At 45.1% G+C, this 22085-nt stretch overlaps 1 protein-coding gene across 5 annotated transcripts in view; it reads right to left on the bottom strand.

The window, feature by feature from the left end:
* The window catches only part of BMPER (BMP binding endothelial regulator), a 279909-nt gene extending 267873 nt beyond the window's left edge, over window positions 1-12036 (bottom strand). For 4 of the 5 annotated variants that reach the window (XR_016222615.1, XM_002713750.6, XM_051853278.3 and 1 more), the window contains exons 1-2: window positions 11761-12036; window positions 10674-10759 (exon numbers count right to left, since the gene is read on the bottom strand). Coding sequence is in view for 3 of the 5 variants with exons in the window: in XM_002713750.6 (XP_002713796.2) it covers window positions 10674-10759; window positions 11761-11893 (219 nt within the window). In the remaining 2 variants the exon portion in view is untranslated. The remainder of the gene's footprint in view (window positions 1-10673; window positions 10760-11760) is intronic. The other variant, XM_089315505.1, reaches the window with a different exon arrangement.
* Between the last annotated feature and the right edge of the window lie 10049 nt (window positions 12037-22085).

The raw sequence follows: 22085 nt of genomic DNA, 5'->3' as shown, positions 1-22085 counted from the left end.
TGCCTCTGTCCATATCTGTCTTTCTGCCTTCCAGATGAAATGAAAATAAATAAAATATAAAAATAGTATAAAAAGAAAACTATGCCAATCTTACTTTCAAATATAAATAAATTTTAAATAAATAATTGCATTAACATGCTTATAAATGATTTTTGCAAACATCCTTGCACTTTTAACTCACCTGCAACATCTCAGTTAATACCTAAGGCCCACAAGTGAGAGCCACTGAAGGGACACACACCACAGTGACTGTACCAGTAGTCACAACAAAGGCAAGAGGAGAGCCATGGCACAGCTACCAGGCTGCCTGGGGTGGGGGGCGGACCTATACATTCAGACACCAAGGTCACACCAAGGTCCCCACCGCACAGCTATATTTCACAAAAAAAAGGGGGGGGGGCATTAAAATTTCATGGGAAAAAAAAATGTACTTCTTAACTGAATACCTAGATTTTAAGATATTAAATTGTAATTTTTTAAAGCTTCAGTAATGGTTTATTAAACCATTTTTTGCTCTATTAGAGCAAACTTGAAAGTTTATAATACTAATATTTTATATTAGCCAGATACTTTTATATCATTGCTCTTATTCCTAGTAATAAAAAAAAGCCTCAATGTGGCTAGGTCCATTTTACATTTAACTATAGAAACATTCCAACAATGTTTGAAAGAAAAATCTATTACTTTATCCATGAAATTAGTTTTGTTTTGGTGCCTTTTAAAATTTTGTGTGCTATTTATATATTCATGTTTGCTAAGTCCTTTTAAAATCAAGGTTTGGAAAATTTGTGATTTCTGCATTAAATGTTCCAAATCCCTACAGCAATCTTAGTTTTGGATTCCTGCCAAATGGGGTCCCACCAAATCCCACCTGTGATCAAATCAAGTCAGCTCCATGTGCAAATGTGCAGCAGGCACCACTGAGGGAGGCACCACTGTTCTTTGCTTCCAATTGTCCAAGGCGACGATGGTTTTTTCCTAGAATCTTCAGGCAAACCCTCTGCAATAGTTAATGGTCCCTGTCTTTATCTTTTTCAAACATCTTTTGTCTGGCCTTGTGCTTTCCTGATTCACCCTCTGTCTCTACAAATATTTCTCAATCTCTTCAATGGGTTTCTCCTTTTCTATCCTTCTCACAAAATTCTCTGCTGGTTAACATTGTAGGCTCATTTCTTCACTTCTAGGCAGTTAATGCATCACTATCCTCTAGCCCTGCTTTTGGCTAGATCAAGATCCACGCTTGTCAGAGCTTACTGTCCTCTTCTACTCAGAAGGTCTGTCAAACACACCTCAACAAGTCTAAATTCATTATCACCGACCCACACCTTGATATCTTCTCCTCCAACACTGTCACATTAGCGAGAACTCTCAAAATGCCCTTCCATTCCCCCTCTTCCACCTCCACCATTTAGTTTATTTTTACGTACTATCAACCTGGACTCCAAAATGCCTCTGTCAGTCTAGTCTAGCGGTTCTCAAAGTGCACACTGGCGCACTTTTTAAAGATGAGCCACCCAACTTCAGTAACATCTAAAACTTGGGCAAGTGAGCATGCATACTATCATAATACCTACCAGAGTGAATTTGCCAAATGGATCGTGCAACAGTATACGGTAGCTTATCTCTGTGACTATAAGGAGGAAGATGTCACCCAAAATAGAACTTTGAGAGTGAGCTCTGGGAAATAAGCCATTCTAGCTCAGTGATGTCAGGTGATGAGCGAAGCAGCTATGCCGCAGGAGCACCTGCCAATCGTTCCACTGTAAGGACTGCTGTGTTTTAATGATTGGTCTTGCTGGGTGTGGTTTAGAGTCTTTTAAACAACATATTCCAGAACTGGAAAGTAGTCAAAGAAATGCAAAAGAATGGGCAACACCAGTTTATCCCAATGCTTTCATTCCATTTCCACTGCCTACTCCTGCTCCAGACCACTGCTCTCCATCCGACCATATTACATCCCTGCAGTCTCTTGCCCAAATCTAGCCCCTCCATTCTCTAAACACCACTCCCAACTAAAGCACCCAAAGGCATGTATATAAAATGCACCTTCTTGTAGCATGTGGCTATGCAAAAATATAAAGTGAGTCTTCCGAAGCCATGAATGGAACTGATCTCATTATTGCATTCAAAGGACGCCCCCACACACTTGCTCCCATAGAGCTAACTACAGCTCTGCCAGAGCCATGGGCACGTTTATGTTGCCATTTCCATATATCTCAGGCAAACACTCTTCCATGTGCCCCCTCCAGTGATGACTTGCCTGCACCATCTCTTCTCACCATCAGACTCCCAGGTGTTCAGTCAGAATTCACCTACGATGCCTTGAGTGCTGGGGTTTAAATCCACCACAGTGCTTCTCCGTCACTCCTACAGAACTTACTTATACATGTGTTGTCTCCCTCCTCAGACAGTTGGGAAAGAATCTTTCTTACTGATCTTTGTCTCCTCTAAGGCACCCCAACAGCACAATGCTTCCAGCATAAAAGAAAGGCTAAAAGTAATAAAGTAAAATGGAAGTGGGGATGAGGTGTGGAAAGAAGCAAGAAACAATAATATTATTGTATTTCTAACCTGCTATCCCTAGTGCCTTGAGCAGCGTTCTATAGAATTAGAACTGAGAATCAACAGGTCTTAAAAATTACACCCAGCTCCTTTGCTGATCTTAACCAAGTTCAACAAGCACACTTGACCTCTCAGTGCCATGAACAGTGGTGTTACTCATATTCTTTCAAAGCACAAAGGATCTGGTATACCATCAGTTAGACAGACGTGCTGTAGAAGAGGTGTGAAAAACTGATATCCTCCATTCGTATTTATTCAACGAATTCTTTCTAACTGGTTTTATTTTCCATCATTTTGCCTTGCCCGACTCCCCTATTATTCAAAGTTCCCCCATTCATCTTATCTGTATGCCAGTCTGGGGGAGGACTCTCTTCCCCCTGACGTCACTCCCTACATTGAAGACACGGGATACTGCAGATGTCCACGCTAAAGACCAGTGCCGTGAAACCAAACGCGTACATGGTTGAAATGGGAGGGGGGGGGGCAAGGAGGAAGGAGGCAGCAATAACACACTCAAGTCTGGAACGGGGTCCAGAGACTTCCACAAGGAGGGCCAGGAAAATCCCCATGATGCCAGACCACTAGGCAGTTTTTCCAGAGCGACAGTGCTCCCAAGTCTCAACTCCATTCCTCTGCCAACAAAAGTACAAGTGAAGGTGACCCCACAGGCACACAGATGTAAATACTCTGCGAAAAAGGAGGCCCCTCCTCCACGGAAAGCTTTTTTTTTTTTTTTTAATTTTTAATAGAGAACGAGGGGAAAACTTACACCAGGGCCCACAGAATCCTGGACCAACAAGGAAGCAGCCTAGTTTAGCTCAGTCCAAGTCTACAGAGGCAGAAAAGCTCACTGAATATTACTGATGTAGCATTCATAATGATGGGTGGGCTCAGCACCACTATCCCTAGGTCTCTTCTCTATCAGTTTCCCTTTTTATCCACCCCCTTTCCCCTGGTGAACTTTTACATCCTATTCCACATGAGGAAATAAGAATTTACAGAATAGTGGTGGGCATTTGGTGATGCCTACATCCCGTATCACAGTGCCTGGGTTCAAGGCCCAGCCCTGCTCCTGATTCCTGATTCCTGCTTCCTGGCAATGTGCCCCTGAGAGACAGCAGGTGATGGTTCAAGTGGCTGAGTCTCTGCCACCCCCTGGACGCCTAGGTGAAGTTCCTGGCCCTTGGCTTTGGCTTGGCCCATTCCCAGTTATTGCAGGCATTTGGGTACTGAACCAGCAGATGGAACTCCACTTGGGAGCCCTCTCTCTCCCACTCTCCCATTCTCTTTCAAATGATACAAATATTTTTTAAAAGAATGTAAAAAATAGCACCATTATCAAACAGCAATAAAAATTCTTTCCAGAATTTTTATATGCCAAGCCCTGGGCCAACATTCAAATGCTGTGTATCTTATTTATTTAATTCTTTTTTTTTAAGATTTTATTTATTTATCTGAGAGGTAGAGTAACAGCGAGAGGGAGAGACAGAGAAAAAGGTCTTCCATTCGCTGGTTCACTCCCCAAATGGCAGCAACTGCCAGAGCTGCGCCGATCCAAAGCCAGGAGCTTCTTCTGGTCTCCCATATGGATAAGGGGCCCAAGCACTTGGGCCATCTTCTACTGCTTTCCCAGGCCACAGCAGAGAGTTGGACTGGAAGTGGAGCAGCCGGGACTAGAACCCAGGGCCACATGGGATGTGGGCGCCATAGGTGGAGGATTAACCTACTATGCCACTGTGCTGGCCCCTGTCTTATTTAATTCTTAAAGCAACTTAAAGCAACTGAACATTAGCATCCACTCCACTCTTCAGATGAGAAAACTGAGGTATTGCAAAGTGAAATAATTGCCACAATTCAAGCATCAGTTAGATGTGAACCCAGGCCTGTATCGTGCCCTGGCCAAAGCTCTTTACCAAAATGATCTGATGCCAGCCAAAGGTTAGGTCTTCCTTTGAGGGGCTCTCCAAATTCCAGACTTGGTTTGTGCCAAGTAATTCTCCCCAGAGAGAGGCTCCATGAGCTTAGGGAGGTTGAAGCGCCTCTCTGAGACCTGTGAAGATCCCTGTAGACCTGGGAAGTAGGGAACAACCAGAAGAAGCAGATAGGTCTAGTGGAGAAAGACCTGGCCTGGCATGCCAGCTCTGTCTCCGAATCAGTATGTGATGTCCAGAGAGCTGTTCTGCCTCTCTGAGCCTGAGTAAAAGGTGGATAAGAATAATTTGTGAATTTGCCAGCACAGTTCCGTAAGTTAGTGGTCTTCCCCTAAAACTGCTCTATTGATATGCAATGGGCCACATCACTTTCTAAATGGTATAAAGCAATCAATCAAAAGCAACGAAATCCAGTCATTTGCAACAAAATGGAGGAATCTGGAACACATCATGCTGAGTGAAATAAGCCAGTCCCAAAGGGACAAATACCATATGTTCTCCCTGATCGGTGACAACTGACTGAACACCAAAAAGGAAACCTCCTGAAGTGAAATGGACACTATGGGAAACGGTGACTTGATCAGCATAACCCTGACTGTTAATGAACAACTTAATACATTATCCCTCTTAGTAGTTTTTTTGTCTGTTCTACTTAATATGACTGGTTTAATTCTGTAATTAATACACAGTTATTCTTAAGTGTTGAAAATTAACTGAAATGTGATCCCTGTTAAACATAAGAGTGGGAATAAGAGAGGGAAGAGATGTATAATTTGGGACATGCTCAAGCTGACTTGCCCCAAATGGTAGAGTTAGAAACATACCAGGGGATTCCAATTCAATCCCATCAAGGTGGCATGTGCCAATGCCATCTCACTATTCCAAGTGATCAATTTCAGTTCACAATTGATCATAATGAAAGGACTAAGAGTCAAAGGGAGCACATAAACAAGTCTAGTACCTGCTAACACTAACCGATAGAATAAATAAAGGGGAGAGTGATCCAACATGGGAAGTGAGATACTCAGCAGACTCATAGAATGGAAGATGTCCTAAATAGCACTCTGGCCTCAGAATCAGCCCTAAAGGCATTCCGATCTGGCTGAAAAGCCCATGAGAGTATTTCAGGCATGGAAAGCCAAGACACTCTGGCAAAAGATCTCTGTGAGTGAGATCCCAGTGGAAAGAACAGGCCATCAAAGAAGGAGATACCTTTCTCTGAAGGGAGGAGAGAACCTCCACTTTGACTATGACCTTGTCTAAACAAGATAAGAGTCGGAGAACTCAGAGGGCTTCCATAGCCTTGGAAACTCATGACTGGAGCATAGGGAGATTACTGATGCCATAGACAAGAGTGTCAATTAGTAAAGTCAACAACAGGAGTCACTGTGCACTTACTCCTCATGTAGGATCTCTGTCCTTAATGTGCTGTACATTGAGATTTGATGCTATAACGAGTACTCAAACAGTATATTTCACTTTGTGTTTCTATGGGGGTGCAAACTGTTGAAATCTTTACTTAATGCATACTAAACTGATCTTCTGTAAAAAAAAAAAAAAAAAAAAAAAAAGAAATTATCAATTCCCAACTTGACTCTCACTGGGATTAAACATGACAATAGGTCTGATCTGATTTCATCATCATTTTAAAAATCATCTATTATTTTTCACTTTATGTTTCTGTGTGGGAGCAAACTGTTGAAATCCTTACTTAATGTATGCTAAGCTGATCTTCTGTATATTAAGATAATCGAAAATGAATCTTGATGTGAATGGAAGGGGAGAGGGAGTGGGAAAGGGGAGGGTTGTGGGTGGGAGGGATGGTATGGGGGGGAAGCCATTGTAATCCATAAGTCGTACTTTGGAAATTTATATTCATTAAATAAAAGTAAAAAAAAAAAAGCCACTTGCTTCTCTAATGAGCATCCAATATATAGAAAAAATAAATAATTTTCAAATAAAAAAACGGCAACTTGTATGTGCAAAGGATACTTTAAAAAGTTTGTGGAAAAGTAGAAACAAAAGATAAGTTTATTTAGTGGAACAAAACCCTTGAAATTCATGTGTACTTTTTTCACAATATGTACTTCCCATAAACTTTTTGAAGACTTCCCATATGCATGGATTTCAAAATTTGCACCAAAGTCAACTTACCTTTTGATTCCCTTTTTCCATGACTGTCTTGCAGTAGTAGCCTTATTTGTGATCATACCAAGAGCAAGATCTTTCTGAATGCATCTGGACTAATTTACATCCCTTCTTCCTGTTTCTCTTCTTCTCCCTCACAAACCTGCCCTACACACACACACACACACACACACACACACACAAATGAATTGAATCGACTCCTGATGCAACAGTTATCTCCCTCATTCTCAAACATGTGCCTAACACTTGTTCAGATAAGGGACATCTATTCTCCAGCCAGTTAATTCGAACAATAAAAAACAGGAGGATTTTGTGGAGATAAGACCCTCAGAAGCTAAGATGCTGGGAGCTACTTGTTACAGCGATAGAGGACTTCTGTGTGTGATTTTAAAAGCAGAAGACAAGCAGACAAGGTCTGCTCTGTTTTCACTATTTGGTTGGCTCCAAGATAAGTAGGTGGAGCCGTGCTCCTTGTAACACCGAATTTCACGTTGCTTTTTATGAGCAAAGGGTCCCTTTCTACCTTGCACCTCTGGATTTAAAAGGGGAAATTTCAACCTCAGAATAATGCTTTTTGCTGAACAAAGAGTACGCCAAACTAAGCTCTGACTTTTGGCTTTCCGAGTTCTGGCCTCCGAAGGTTTCTCAGGTTTCCGGCACTGGCGTTCGTGACTTCCTCCTGTGCTGTGGCTACGTGGAACGGGGCTGAGAAGGCCAAGGACCACTTCTCAGGCACACTCCACGGACTTGGAGTCCCAGAGATCCAGAGAGTCGCTTCAGATCCATTTGTCTGGGTGTGGATGATTCTTTATCATCTGGACCGCAAGACAAGCACCACTCTGTTTTCCTACGCATTATGAGAAAAATAATTCTAGCAAGAAGCAAGGCGGGGAAAAATCACATGAAACTGTAGGAAGTCCGGGCCTCCCTTCCTCAGTTCCCAAAAGGACCATTTTGGAGAAGCCAGTGTTTTGCTTTCTCACTGAACAATAAACAATAAAGCATGTGCACCATTAACCTAAACTGCCACGCAGTCCCTCGATCTTAGCACCAGGCTCCGACTTCTCACCTTCCCCTCCAGTTGAGGAACCAAAGCTTTCTGGCCCACACGCTTTAGAACAAGATTCAGTCCCCAGCTAACAAGCAGGTTATTCTTGGACCGCAGCTGACTCTGGCAAGATGCTCAGGTCTACGCAGACCATGATAAATGAGAATAAAACTGCCTGCTGTGGCCACTGCGCCCACTGTCACCCTCAGGATCATAGCAGCAATGAGCTCATTCCACCTTTGAAACAGCTCAGACCTGAAAAGTTTCAATCAGGCCAAGTTGACTTTGTGGGGTTTATCAAGCTGTGACACTGTAATTATATATAAGACATTGGGCCACCTATTTCCTCCCAACTGTAACATTTTACATCTTTTTAAAGCACACATTGAGGTTAGTGTGTGTTTTTTTTTTTTACATGTTATGAAACAAGATATGAGCTGATGCTTAGCCTAAGGTACCTTTCTGCCAAAAGCCTGGACCAACACAAACTAAATATGCCTATTTTCTTTATCCAAAGTACAGCTGAGGCTAGTCCACACCCTCTTACCATACATACACACGTAAAACTCGCCCACGACTAACGCTCCTCCCTGCAGGTCAACTGGAATCAAAAAAACGAGATCTGCCTTTCATATAATGTGATTAACAAACTAATGAACCAAATTCTTCAAAGATACAAAAGAAAGAAAGAATAGCAACTACTCTAGGAGTGACAAAAGGTTCAAACAGTCCTGACAGTCAGTTTTCCCCCTGCTTTCTCACATCGTCAGCTGATCGAATCACCTGTTTCTCATGATTATAGGCACGTGCTCCCAAAGCAGACAAACCAAGAGCGTCAGCATGCTATTCACTAAAACGCGACCTCCATGAACTACTCAACCCGGTAAGACTCAGCTTCCTCCTCTGTAAACCAGAGGTAAAAACCCTCAAGGATTTTTGTGAGGATTAAAAGAAATGCAGGCTTAGATGAATGCCTGGTGAATAAATAGTATTCCATACAAGCTTGCTACGGTTCATACCATCAGCATACTAAACATGGCCACCTCCCAGGCTGAGGATAAAAATGGAAGCAGCCTCCAAGCCATGAGGGGTGATGTGAAATTCACCCATCGCAGTGGCTCCTGCAAAAACCTAGTGCTTACAACAACAGAGATGGTTGCTCATCTACGCTCAGTTGTAATGAATGGAAACAACACGGACTATGACAACTGAGAACGCTCTGAGGACACATCCCCGATGCTCTCAGCCCAGGAGAGCTGCAAGGGACCCACTGGGAATCTGGTGAGCCTGAGCACCACCGTCGCAGGAAAGGATATTTGACAGCATTCACCCGAGGCAGAGGCCTCCAAATTCTACTTCACGGTTGAAGACTTACAAGCACCCACTACCTTTGTGAACTGTATCAATACTTTTCTTGGATAAATACTATTCCCACTTGAATTCCTTTTCAATGTAACACACATTTTCTAGTACTCCAGCCCTCACTTTCAGAGAAAGGCACTACTTTCACCAGGGTAGAAGCCTTGAAAAGAGTGGACGCTGTGGGAAAGGTTTTTCATAAGGTTATTTGGGAACAGTTTGCAAAACTCCAACTGTATATTTAAACTTGATACATAGTAATATTGCTGAAGAGAAAAACAATATTTTCACATGTGGCGCTCTCAGCAGATTTAAATATTACTTGGTCGGGGTGATTTCCTCTGAAATCTTAGAGATGAAGATAAAATAATTCACTCACATTATGCAGATAAGAGAAAACTGTTACACACACATACACACACACTTTACATTTGTATATCTACAACTGAATCGTGATTTAAATTCAAGAGCTTCTTTTTAACAAGTTTTTTTAGGCCAAGATCATTAATTAGCAAAGCAACTCATTAATGAAATCTAAAGAGCCCCTCTCCTAGCATTTTTAATCAGACAGCAAAATGTATCATCTTGGTAAATGCAGTCCATTTTCACTTGCTGCTGTTGACTGCCTTAGTCTTTAGAAACTGATAACCATTTGATTCAGGCATCCACCTTCACCTATTTATTATTTCACAACACTGACCTCATCTCTCACCATGGAAAACTCTGAGTAGTTTAAATCCAGATGGCTTGGCTTTTGCCTAAACAGGGCGAAAGTCCTCCAGTTCCATGCAGCAGGGTAATCAGGTAACTAAAGCTCTCTCACTTTGAGCTTAGAATCAGACTGCCCTCCTATAGGGTTTTGTGATGTGCAGTTTTTAATCAAGGTTGGCCAAAAGTGACTGGCATGAAAGCATTCCTCAGCAAAAATGTTGCTCTTTGTGGATCTATATTTCATCTCTAAAACCTATTCATATAACTTCATCTCCCCCAAGCGGTTACCTACTAGCCTTATCATTAACTCTTAAGCTGAAACTATTTGAAACAAATTATGTTGTTGAATCTACTAGCACAGGGAGCGCCTGACAGCCAAGTGTTCTCTCTTTCATGGATGTACCTGTCCTTTCTGGCCCAATCAGGAAGCCTGCATTTGAGACCCTCAGCAAAGATGGTCAGGATCACGGCTGGCCCTTGTGCTTGTCTGTGGGGGCATGTCTCACTCCCCTTGTCACAACATACCTTATCCCTGACCTCTCCGACAAATGTTATCTCCCTGTTTTCCTGCTGAGTCCAGGCGACAGAACCAAGGCAGAAAGTCTGGCAGTGCCAGTGATTTGAGAGTAGCAGCCATTAGAGGAAACAGACATTGCAAACTGTCATTGGTACTAAGACAATGACACACCAAGTCCCTTTTAAGTTCACTTCTACAGCAGCGATGCCCAGAAATTCCCAGCCTAATGAACTGGAAACCGCCACGGACCATAGGCTCAGAAATTCAACTAAATGTAATTCACAGTTTTGTAATGATTCAAGGCGATTTTTAAGAGCCTGGTTATATTCTCAGGTTTCATGTATCTGCCTTCGCGGAGGGGGCAACTGAGTGCACATTACCTGGTCTCCACACTTACCACGCAGACACACATGATGCAGGGGTTGTCTGTGATGAATGGAATCTGGAGGACTTCGCCTTCATTTTCACATTTTGCAACAGAACCTGAAAGGAAGCAGCAAAGGCTTTTCCTTAATTTCCCCTTAGTTCACTGGTGTAATTACAAAATTTAACATTTTTACACTAATCCTGTTGGAAACATCCACCCAGATTTCAGGAATTCATAACGAGTTTTAAATTATCACACTCACCAAAAACAATTTCCCGCCCCCTAGAAATTTCATTTTAAATAGGTTTATTTAAAGTTTTTTTTAAGCAAAAAAAAAAAACTAATTTATAGAAAGGTTTTTTGTTAGATGACTCAGGCACACTTCCGCGCGTTTCACTGCATCTGTAATACACTCCTTTGTGAAGGCATCTCAATCAAACACCCCCCCCACACACACACACACACACAGATTCAAATTCGACGGAAGCTGTCAAATGTGAACAAAATTCAGGGATGTGTCAATGAACAGGCCTTCAGCCGGGACCGTGGGCTGGAATCACTTTTTTGAAAGGCGATCTCCTTGCTCTCCTCTTAGCAATTGGCTCAACATTTTCTTTTCTGCACCAGGTGTCAGTAAAGTATGTCCTTCGGAATAGCGGCTAGCGTCTTCACCTGCCTGGAAAGCACCGCTTCTCTGTCCGGCTCCTCCCGCCCTTCTAAAACACGGCCGTTTCTTTAAATTCGGGGTCTGGAAAGCACTCCCTCCGCACCTTGGGTACCCTGGACCCCCAAAGACAGAGAACCAGGGATGTGCGAGGGACTGCGCAGGTTTTTCTCTTAATCGTATAGGAAGGAAAACGCTGAAATACGTGTTGAGGAAACCATTAAAAATAAAGGGATTTCTCAGATCCCAATAGAAGTGTGTCTGTGATGTCCACATGGAGGCCCGCCCGCCCCCTCGCCCCGCGCTCCGCTGCATCCCAGCGCCCCGCGAGCGGCAGGCGCCAAGGTGCGCGCTCCTAGCCTGCGGTGCCAACCCCGGGGCCAGCCAGCGCCGCCTCTCCCAGGTACCGAGCCCGCGTCCCGGAGGGCCGGTGCCTCCGCCCCCCCGCCCTACCTGTCAAGAAGGAGGAAGCCAGAGACATGGGGACCCCGGAGCAATTGAGCAGCAGCAGGACGCAGCAGGTAATCCCGGGCGAGCGCCGGCAGGGACGCTCAGCCAGAGCCCTGACGCCGGAGAACCAGAGCATCGTCACCTGGAGGGAATCCCGGGCGACTGCAGGTCCCGCGCCGCCGCCTCGGCTCGGCTGCCGCCGCGCGCAGTCAGCAAGGGCTCTCGGCCGGCGCGTCGGGAGACAGTCGGCGGAGCAGGGAGGCGGGCGCCCGGGCGCGGGGGAGGGGGCGCGGGGGCGGGCGGGAGGCGCGGCGAGGGGTGGGGGGCGCCCCGGGAGGAGGGGTCCTGCGGCCGCGCTCCTCCAATGCGGCGTTTTTTGAAGGCGGTGTGGCTCGCCGCGGCGGAGTCTGCAGCCCTTCCCCGCGGGAGAAGGGGCCGGGCGCGGGGGGGTGTCGGAGCGGCCGGCGTTCCGCCGAGAGGAGCTGCGGCGCTGCCGACCGCGCACGGGCCGAGCCGCCGCCGCCCAGTGCAGCTGCGGGTCGGGGCGTGAGCGCGGGAGCAGCTGCCGCGTCCTCCGCCGCCACGCTCCCACCTCCCGCCGGCCCTCCGCCGGGCCGGCTGGGGCGCTCGCTGCGGCCCCCGGGATCCGCTGCGGGTGCCGGCGCTAGGAAGGAGCGTGCTACCCCCGCGCCGGGAGGGCGTCGCAGCCGGGCGTGCAGCCGGCTCCCCAGCTCCTCCCGGGAAGCCACCCGCCCCGGGCGCTCCGCTGATCGCAGCCGGGAGGGCGCGTCTCCACGGCCCGGCGCGCCGCCTCCTCCCTTTCCTGGGGGAGCCCTCCCCGCCCGCTGGGGCTGCCGCGGCGCCCACGCCGGGTGCCCCAACCCCTGGGAGCGAGCAAAACGCGGGGCGCTGGCGGGCGCCGCAGCTGGGGGAAGGGGCTGCAGCCTGGCCCAGGCGGGTGCCCCACTTTACACGCCCCGCGGCGCTTCCCTCGGGCTGGGCGCGACAGCGCACTCCCGGGGCCAGGGGTCGGTGCCGCGTGCTTTTGCTTCTCGTCCTACACCGGAGAAGGCGCACGTTGGGGCGACACGCAAGGTCCATTAGCAAACGCACAGAGGCAAGTGCCTCTCGCCCCAAAAGAGGGGAACCGGCGCTCGGAGACTCCTCCCTGCCAACCTCGGGCGGGCCGGGGCGGGGAGGTGCTGTTTGACTAATCATTCATTCACCCGCGAAACCCAGAGGGAGGAGGGACCCGCCCGGCCGCCGATCTCAGGCTGGGCGGCCCGGCCGAGGCCCCAGCAACTCGCAGCGCGGGCGCGGCAGCTGGGGAGCTGCACCCTTGGCCCCTGGGCAGCACTGCTGTCGCTCGGGGGAGTCGCGTCCTGTGTCCCCCGGCAGAATCGCGGCCTCCCGGCCGAGCAGTAGCACAAATAATTCCCAACGGGAGCTATGGAGGAGAGAGGCGTTGAGGCGGGGTGATGAGGACGCGTGGCAAGCATCGGGACTTGATGATCTGCCTTCCTCACTGGCTTCCCTCCCCGCACAGTGGAAGTCCGGTACCCGCGCCTCCCAGCCCCGGGTCAGCCTGGATGGGTCCAACCGCGAATCCCGGAGAAGTCAAGCTTTTTCCTTTTTTTTTTTTTTCCTTTTTCTTTTTCCCACTCTGGGACGGACCTAAAAGTGCCTGAGCAAAAGTTGCAGATCCTATACCTTTGCTGGCACATTTCGTCTAGCTTCCCTGCGTGTTTGGCTGTTGGTTTTTATTTTTCCGACTGGTTTCGAGGCTTCCCTTAATTAGTGCAGTATTGCCAGCTTCCCCACATAGAAGGAGTAGACAGGAGCACGTGGCTGCGACGTGGGAAAAGTTAAGGAAGGGAAAGCTGTCATTAGCTTAGCATGCTCCATTTCCCTCTCAAAACAAATTTTTAGTGCAAAACTTATAAGAGAGGTGATGTGTGGTTGCTTCCCCTGTTCCCCAAATAACTCCACAGCCAGGCAACTTCCTATAAATCAGTGTGTTTGATGTGTTTACTAACTTAAAGGATAATTTGGGGAAAAACTTTCGAAAACCAGCCTTATTTTCCATAGTGAATGATCTAAAATGAAAAAAAAAAAAAAACTTGTGGAGTACTATAGATAAGTGGTACATAGATAAGTACTATCTACCTAAAAAGATTCTCCTTGGTTGGGGTTTTAGATACCGTTGCTCACTGTGATTTAGTTTACAAAAACTGAACAGTGGGGAAGATGGGAGATTTCTGGAGCACTGGACTTCAGCAGATTGGGTTACACGCACATATGAAATGGCAAGACCTTCGCAGGTGTGCGTGAGCCACTTGATGTGCCTTCCCTAGCCCCAGGCAAGCATCTTCACAGTTTGTCTGACAAAGTTCTTCATGCCGTGATCTAGGTGTGTGTGACATTTCCATAGCAAGAGGCATGGTGCTTTGGGGTACAGAAACTCCCCCTGAGAAGTACAAATCAACATCCACCTGGGAAACATTTCGTCTGCCTGTATGTCTGAGTAGGCAAGATGTCTCGTGTTCTGGTTTGTTATAATCTGCTGGCATCTGTGCCTTTCTGGGCTGCCTTCTCAGCAAATGACCCCTGCTTCTGGAAGAATCAGAAGGTTTTCCAATGCATGTGCCACTGCCTTCAAGTGATGATCTGTCCTTGCCAACTGGTCTCTGTCTATACAAAGCTGAAATATTCAGAGCCTAAAAGGAGGCTTGCACATAGATCTGCTCCCATCCGAACCCTCAGATGACCTTGACTAAAATGCAAAGCAGAAGAAAATGTGTTTGGTTCTGTTTTGACATCTTTTGAGGAGAAGGAGGTGATGGAGCCCAAAGACCAGTATTTAACTCAGGCCCTGTCCCAGTCTCAAAGTGCTCTCTTTCTTTTTTAAAGAAAAATGTATAACCTGATCAGACTAAAAGGGAGCCAGACCTGCAGTTAGAGAATTCTCTTCATCTCCTCTCAAAGCTATGTTGCTGAATTCTCACTGAAAAATCCAACTGACCATACAATTTAGGAACATGGGTTCAAGTCTTAAACTTACTTCCTGAAAAATTATATCAACCTAGCTTCCCAATACTAGGAATAGACCCTTTAAAAATGACATAAGGTAACAGAATCATAATACCAACTACTGGGGTAGGGCAGAAGGAATTCCATAGGTGCATAGGATTATACTTTATAAAAACCAGGCTGGGTGATGAGACTTTGGAATTGATAATGATATAGGAGTATGCTACCTAGGACCTTACAGTCTAGCTAGGGAGATAAAGCATATCTCTAATGACTGCTGGCCAAGGTAGGAAATAAATCTAAGAGGAGGAATTTGCATGCCCTGGAAATTCAAAAGAAGAGATTTAACTTCCCCGAGGAGGTGGCACCAGGAGCTAAGCTTTGAATGAAGAGGGAGGCATTAGGGAGGAAAGGACAGTCTGGCAACAGCAGGGAGGAACAGCAGAGAGGCACAGTTTCCAAGGAGAACAGAGAACAGTCATTGGGCTCTGTCTGTTGGCTGAGCAAGACCTGACAGGGAAGCAGCAGATCAGGAGGAACTCAGCCTGACCAACAGGGAGTCTCCCGTGAACTCATGCCTTTGTTTTCCTTTGAAACAACCAGATTATATTTGTTTAAGATGGAAGTGATTTCTGCAGGTGCACTGGGCAATCTGCACATGGGCTCAGTATTAATCACCCATTTCCACCCTCCTATGTTTGATGGGTCTGGGTCATGGAGTAGTTTATGCATGTGAATCATCATGAGTGTCTCAACCTCTTTAGTGAAGACTGTGATTCTCCTTGGGATGAAGGAAGAAGCTCCTTGCTCCTGGCTTCGGATTTGTGCAGCTCCGGCTGTTTCGATCATCTGGGGGAGTGAACCAGTGGATGGAAGACCTCTCCCTCTCTCTCTTTCTCTCTCTGCCTCTGCCTCTCTGTAACTCTGCCTTTTTTTTTTTTTTTAAGATTTTATTTATTTGAGAGGTAGAGTTACAGACAGAGAGAGAGGTCTTCCATCCGCTGGTTCACTCCCCAAATGGCACAATGGCCAGAGCTGCGCCAATCCGAAGCCAAGAGCCAAGAGCCAGGAGCTTCTTCCAGGTCTCCCACGCAAGTACAGGGGCCCAAGAACTTGGGCCATCTTTTACTGCTTTCCCAGGCCACGGCAGAGAGCTAGATTGGAAGAGGAGTAGCCGGGATTAGAACTGGTGCCCTTATGAGATGCCAGCACCACAGGCGGAGGATTAACTAACCCACTGCACCACTGCGCCATGGCGCCGGCCCTGTAACTCTGCCTTTCAAATACATAAATAAGTCTTTAAAAAAAGAAAAAAACTAGAGATTTCAGAAATCAACCAACTTTCACTTTAGAAGTGAAAGTTACTTTAGAAGTAACTTATTAGAAGTTTTTTGCTTTAGGAATAACAAATCTAAGGGCTAAGAGGTAAATGACTCCCAGCTAGTTCACGGCATAACTCATGGAAGCAGAGTTCCTCTAGCTCCCTAAACATGGTGCTTTCCATTGCAAATGTTCTGCCTTCTTGGATTATGAGTCATAAGAATTATAGGAAAGGACCATGGGATGTTTTAGATATGAAGCAAATTAAAGTTATAGAGTTGGCGCAATAGGTACTCAAATATTTATTGAACTGAATTGGAACCAATGATACAAGTTCTAACATCATAAAAAGCAGACCACAACTTAGCTCATCAGTTAAACAGAGAATTTATTCTTAGATCACTAGCCGAAAATGTTAAAGAACTGCACTCTTTTCTGGGCTACACTACTGGATTGCTTAATTGCTCAGCTTTCAGAGAGGGAGGGGCATGGTTGAGACTAGGGAGAAGTCCACCAGACTCTGCCAGGGAACTCGAATGTCATTCCACAATATCAGAGGCTCTGGAATTGCTTTTAATGTGGGAGAGGAAGGAAACAGCAATGACAAAACCACCATTTCAATGATATTGGTCTAGTTTATATGAACAGTCATCAGATTTTTCTTAATTTTTGTTTTCACTTTATGTGCACAGTGGGGGAAGAGAGAGACGGAGACAGAGAGATTTTTCCATCCATAGGTTCACTCCCCCAAATGCCTACACCAGCTGGGGCTAGGCCAGGCCAAAGCAAGAGCTGGGAACTCAATCCAGGTCTCCCACATGGGTGGCAGGGATCTAAGTATTTAGGCCATCACCTGCTGCATCCCAGGGTGCACATTAGCAGGAAGCTGGGTTTAGATATCAAGCACACTGATATGGGATGTTGGCATCCCAGGCAGAGTCTTAACTCTGCAACAAATAGTCACTTCGCATTATACAAATTGAATTATTAAATCATGACTCTGATTGTTTTCACTTAATCATTTTTCCATTGTTTAGAACTGTGAGATACTTTTCATATGACTGTATCTATTACAGAGTTTATCTGTTTCCAAGGCAGGTCATTTTAAAGAGGAAGATAGCATCAGGAAATTCTTATTTGTTTTAATTTTTTTAAGATTTATTTATAAGTCAGATTACAGAGAGAGAGAAAAAAAGAGACAGAGATTTTCCATCTGCTGGTTCACTCCCCAAATGGCCACAATGGCCGGAGTTTGGCCAAGCCAAAGCTAGGAGCCAGGAGCTTCACTGGCATCTCCCACATAGGTACACAGGCCCAAGGATTTGCACCAGACTCACTGCTTTCCCATACAGCACATTAGCAGGGAGCTGGATGGGAAGTGGAGTGCACACATGGGATGCTGGCATTATAGGCAACAGCCCAAGGACATTTTAAAACACAATTTCATCAAAATAGCAAAATCACTGACACCATCCCAATCCGTGCTTTAAGGATGACAATAATGTCATGAAATGTGAGGTTTGCTGGTTCACACAACACTGTTTATTTAATTGGCCCTGAACCAAAACACTCACTTGGAATGTCACAGATTCCCCAGATCTACCATTTAAAAAATGTTATGCAATTACAACAATTTTTTTTAAATTTTCATCTAAACAGTGAAAATATTTCTATGTATTGACTTATTGTCAGGGATTCACAGAATCAATAGGTCATTTTGATATTGGAGGTGAGAAAAATCAAATACGAAGTTAACTCCATCACTAGGTAGGCACCAGGGTTGCTCATTTATGGAGAGTGATCTTTGTGAAAGGCTCCTCTTTCCCTCACTCCATCAACCAAATTTACCTGATCACCAGCTCCATTGGCAGCACATTTCCAGCGTCATCCATGTGAAGCAGAGAATGGTCAAGGGACTCTCAGGACCCACCCAGAGGACCAGCATATCTGGCTAATACCTTGCTCCTGATGTCTGAGATTTCTCTAGCTCTCTTTTGCACAGCAATAAATCAATCTCATTTGCAACAAGCATCAGCAAAGGAGAAAATTCACAATTGCTATAGTTTAGATGTGATTTGTCCCCTAAGGGTTTGAGTGTTGGAACCTTGGTCCCCAGTGTGGCAATGTTCAGGGCTGATAGCACCTATATGAGGTAGAGTCCAGTAGGAGGTGATTAGAGTATTAGGGGCACAACTCTTGGAAAGAATTAATGCAGTGCTCCTGAGATCCTGAGATGAGCTGTTAAAAAACAGGAGTGGCCCCTCCCCAGGCTGGACTCCAGCAGCCACCTGGTCCTATGAAAAGACCTGGGAAGAAAGCCTCAGAGAGGAAGAAGAGGAAAAATTAGACTTTGACACCATGAAGGGCCATGCAGAGCCTGGGTTGTCTCTGGCTTTCCGCATATATGAGAGGATAAGGAGCAGTTGTTTTACTTTGGCACTTTTTCTTGTGACTTGTAGCCAAACTGGAAATATTCTGAAATGTGTGGCATATACCAAAAACAAGGGGTAACTGCTCAATAAATAGCTAAGTTTGTGAATGGATTAAGTAACTGCTACCTGCTGCACCCTCAGAGTGGAAGACAGATCTGGTGCAGGCAACTGTGGCACAATGGGTTAAGCTGCCACTTGGGACACCCACACCCCATATCAGAGTGCTGGTTCATGTCCTAGCCATTCCATTTCCAATCCAGCTCCCTGCTAATGTGTGTCAGAAGGCAGCAGATAATGTCTCAAGCCCTTGGGTCCCTGCCACTGGTGTAGGAAACCCAGATGGAATTTCTGGTTTCTTCAACCTGGTTAAGCCCTGACTTTTGAAGGCATTTGCAAAATGAATCTCTATGATGCTGCTTTTTCAAATAAGTAAATAAATAAATCTTAAGGAAAAAAAACAGATTTACGTTCCAGATCACCTATAGTCTATAAATGTACTTTACATTTATATATATAAAAATATACTTTATATATTTATATATAAATTTTTATATAAACTTTATATATATAAATATAAAGTACATATATATAATTAAATTTAGGGGAACTTTTAGTGTTCTTTATTTAAAAAAAATACATTTGTACCACCATTTTCATCATAGCATTATCCACATAGCCAAAAGATGAAAGAAACCCATGGGATCGTTCAGGGATGAATGGATAAACAAACAGCCACACATATGTAGAAATACATACATATAGATATATTACAGAATATTATTTAGTCTTAAAAAGGAGTAATATTCTGGATTTTTTTTATTTGAGAGACAGAGAAACAGAACTCTCCTCAAGCACCTGCAAGGACTAGTGCTAGCACAGGCCCAAACCAGGAGCTGAGAACTCAATCCAGATCTCCCACGTGGGCAGCAAAAAACCAACTACTTGATCCTCCCAGGATCTGCATTAGCAGGAAACTGAAATCAGGAGCCAGACCCAGGACTCAAACCTAGCACTCCAACGTGGGTTATCTTAACCACTAGGCCAAACATGGGACTCAGGAATGAAATTCTGACACCTGTTACAAGCCAGGAGCCAGGAACCCCATCCAGTCTCCCATGTGGTTAGCAGAGGTCCAAATACCCGGGCCATTAGCAGGGAATTGGATCAGAAGTGAAGCAGCAGGGATAGGAAGTGGTGCTGATGGAGGCAGCAGACTCACCCACTACACAACACCAGTCCCCGTTAGTCCCATTGTATATCCAAGGAAATTCAGCACAAAGTAAGCAAACTGTCCAAGGCCATGCAACAGGGAATTGGTTAAGCTAGACTCAGAAACCAGGTAGGCTGACAGCAGAATTGTTAAGGATAAGCTGCTATAAATGGTTTTGTTACTAACTATTCCTGGAAAGGATCATTTTTAACCATTATATAATATTCGACTATAAAGACGCCATCATCCTCTTAAAAACTCTCTCATCTAAGACATTTCCAACTTTTTATTAGTATGAGAGATACTTCAATGACAGTCCTTTTAATTCATATTTATTCCTTAAGGATAAATTCATTAATTAATAGAACAAACACAAATACATGAGGGCTTTTGAGTCATACTTTTATAATTCCTACTCAAAGATTGTTTTCTCCTTTGGTCTTAATCTTTGTTGTTGTTGTTAATCTGGTAAATTTCCTCAAAAAGACAGCAAACCAATAGGAACTCCGAAGTATTTCTCAGTCATCCTAATAGATATTTCTAGACATGGAACATGTACAATTAACTTGAGACTTATTAAAAATAAAACATAACCTATTAACTTTCTTAGACTTCATTGACTGCGCAGTGTAAATATTTATTTAGAGAAATCTTAAACAAACAATGGTGACTGACTGATTTGACCACTATCAGCTTCGTGGCACAGTATCAAGCATCTGTGAGCTGCAAGATAACAACCAGTTCTCCCAGGTTTTATCTCAAGCTCTTCCTAAAAGCAGGTGTTCTTCAATGAGTATTCTGAGTATCTTTGCTTTCCCCAAGTCATATTTCCAACTAGCTCCTGCTTGAAAGATAGTAACCATATTAGTGAACAACCCCAGCATCTCTCAGAAGGCAGCAAATAATGACTCAAATGCCAAAGATTTAACTCATCAAACTATCCCATCAACGATAGCTTAATGTATAGTAGCTTGCCACCAATTAGATTAGTTAGTGGTTATTATGGAATGAATAAAGCTAATTTCACTAATGTGAGAAGCTTTCAAATGGAATCCTTTGAAACTAATCCACTGGCTGAATATCTAGTCCTAGTTCTGCCTCCTGACTTTCCAGTGATTGAAGGCAAGTTAATTAACTTTATGAGCCTCAGTTTCCCTGCCCAGTTTGAGAGTGGAATAGCATCACCTCTGCCTGCTTGTCAAGGTTGAATGTGAAACCATTTCATAGGGAGCAACCAGAGACTTTTACATACAAAAGTACCCTCAGAAAGTACCTAACACAATTCCTTTGTTGTACACACTGTCCAGCTGAAATTCAAAACAAATAACTTGTCCAAGGCTGTGGCAGACATAAGTTTCTTCCAGAAGAAGAAACACTTTTGGGAAATATTGCTCAAAATAGGTGGTTTTGCTGGTATCTACCAATCATTATGTTCCTCTTCCTCATACACATTCCCAGCAAACAGGAAGGGTCCGTGGCCCGAGCTGGGTCCATCATGGTCTCTCCTCTCTCCGACTACATCTGTCGGTCCAGGGTTAGGAACATGATCTCTGCTATTCCCCCTTGGGTTTTTAAAACTTGAGCTGGAAAAAAAAGTGCCCTTTTCTCTCTGCTTGAAGTCCGTCACAGGGTTGTTCCCAAATAGATGGTGGCATCATAGACTTTATTCACAACAATAACACTACTGCAATAATAGAGTTCGTGGCTGGCGCCGTGGCTCAATAGGCTAACCCTCTGCCTTGCGACGCCGGCACACCAGGTTCTAGTCCCAGTCGGAGCGCCGAATTCTGTCCTGGTTGCCCCTCTTCCAGGCCAGCTCTCTGCTGTGGCCAGGGAGTGCAGTGGAGGATGGCCCAAGTACTTGGGCCCTGTACCCCATGGGAGACCAGGAGAAGCATCTGGCTCCTGCTCCGCGGCAGCCATTGGAGGGTGAACCAACGGCAAAAGGAAGACCTTTCTCTCTCTCTCTCTCTCTCTCACTGTCCACTCTGCCTGTCAAAATAATAATAATAATAGAGTTCGTGTAGCGACTGCTGGGTCTTATAGCACTTGTTCTGTGCCATTTGTCCACCTAAAGGACTGAGGCTGAAATGTCAAGGTATTGCAGCAGGAACTGCAAAGGAGGAAAGAGAGCAGGAAAGAAGGGCCGTGCCGGACTCTGCAGATCACGGGACACCGTGGGCAGTGGCCTGTTTCCCCACCCCGGAGCCTGTCCTCATCTTCGCAGTCCACGCCAGGCTTTGCTCTGCAAATCAAAGTGATCAATCTTTCAGCCGTTCAAGTCAGTCCATCCGCGTTTATTTACAAACGACAGTGTGCGTTTATGTATTTCATTC

This window comes from Oryctolagus cuniculus, chromosome 16 (genome assembly GCF_051225735.1).
Source record: "Oryctolagus cuniculus isolate XC-2025 breed Fujian yellow rabbit chromosome 16, ASM5122573v1, whole genome shotgun sequence".
Lineage (NCBI taxonomy): Eukaryota > Metazoa > Chordata > Mammalia > Lagomorpha > Leporidae > Oryctolagus > Oryctolagus cuniculus.
The sequence above is the reverse complement of the archived record's forward strand: the minus strand, read 5'-3'. Positions and strand labels throughout refer to the sequence as shown.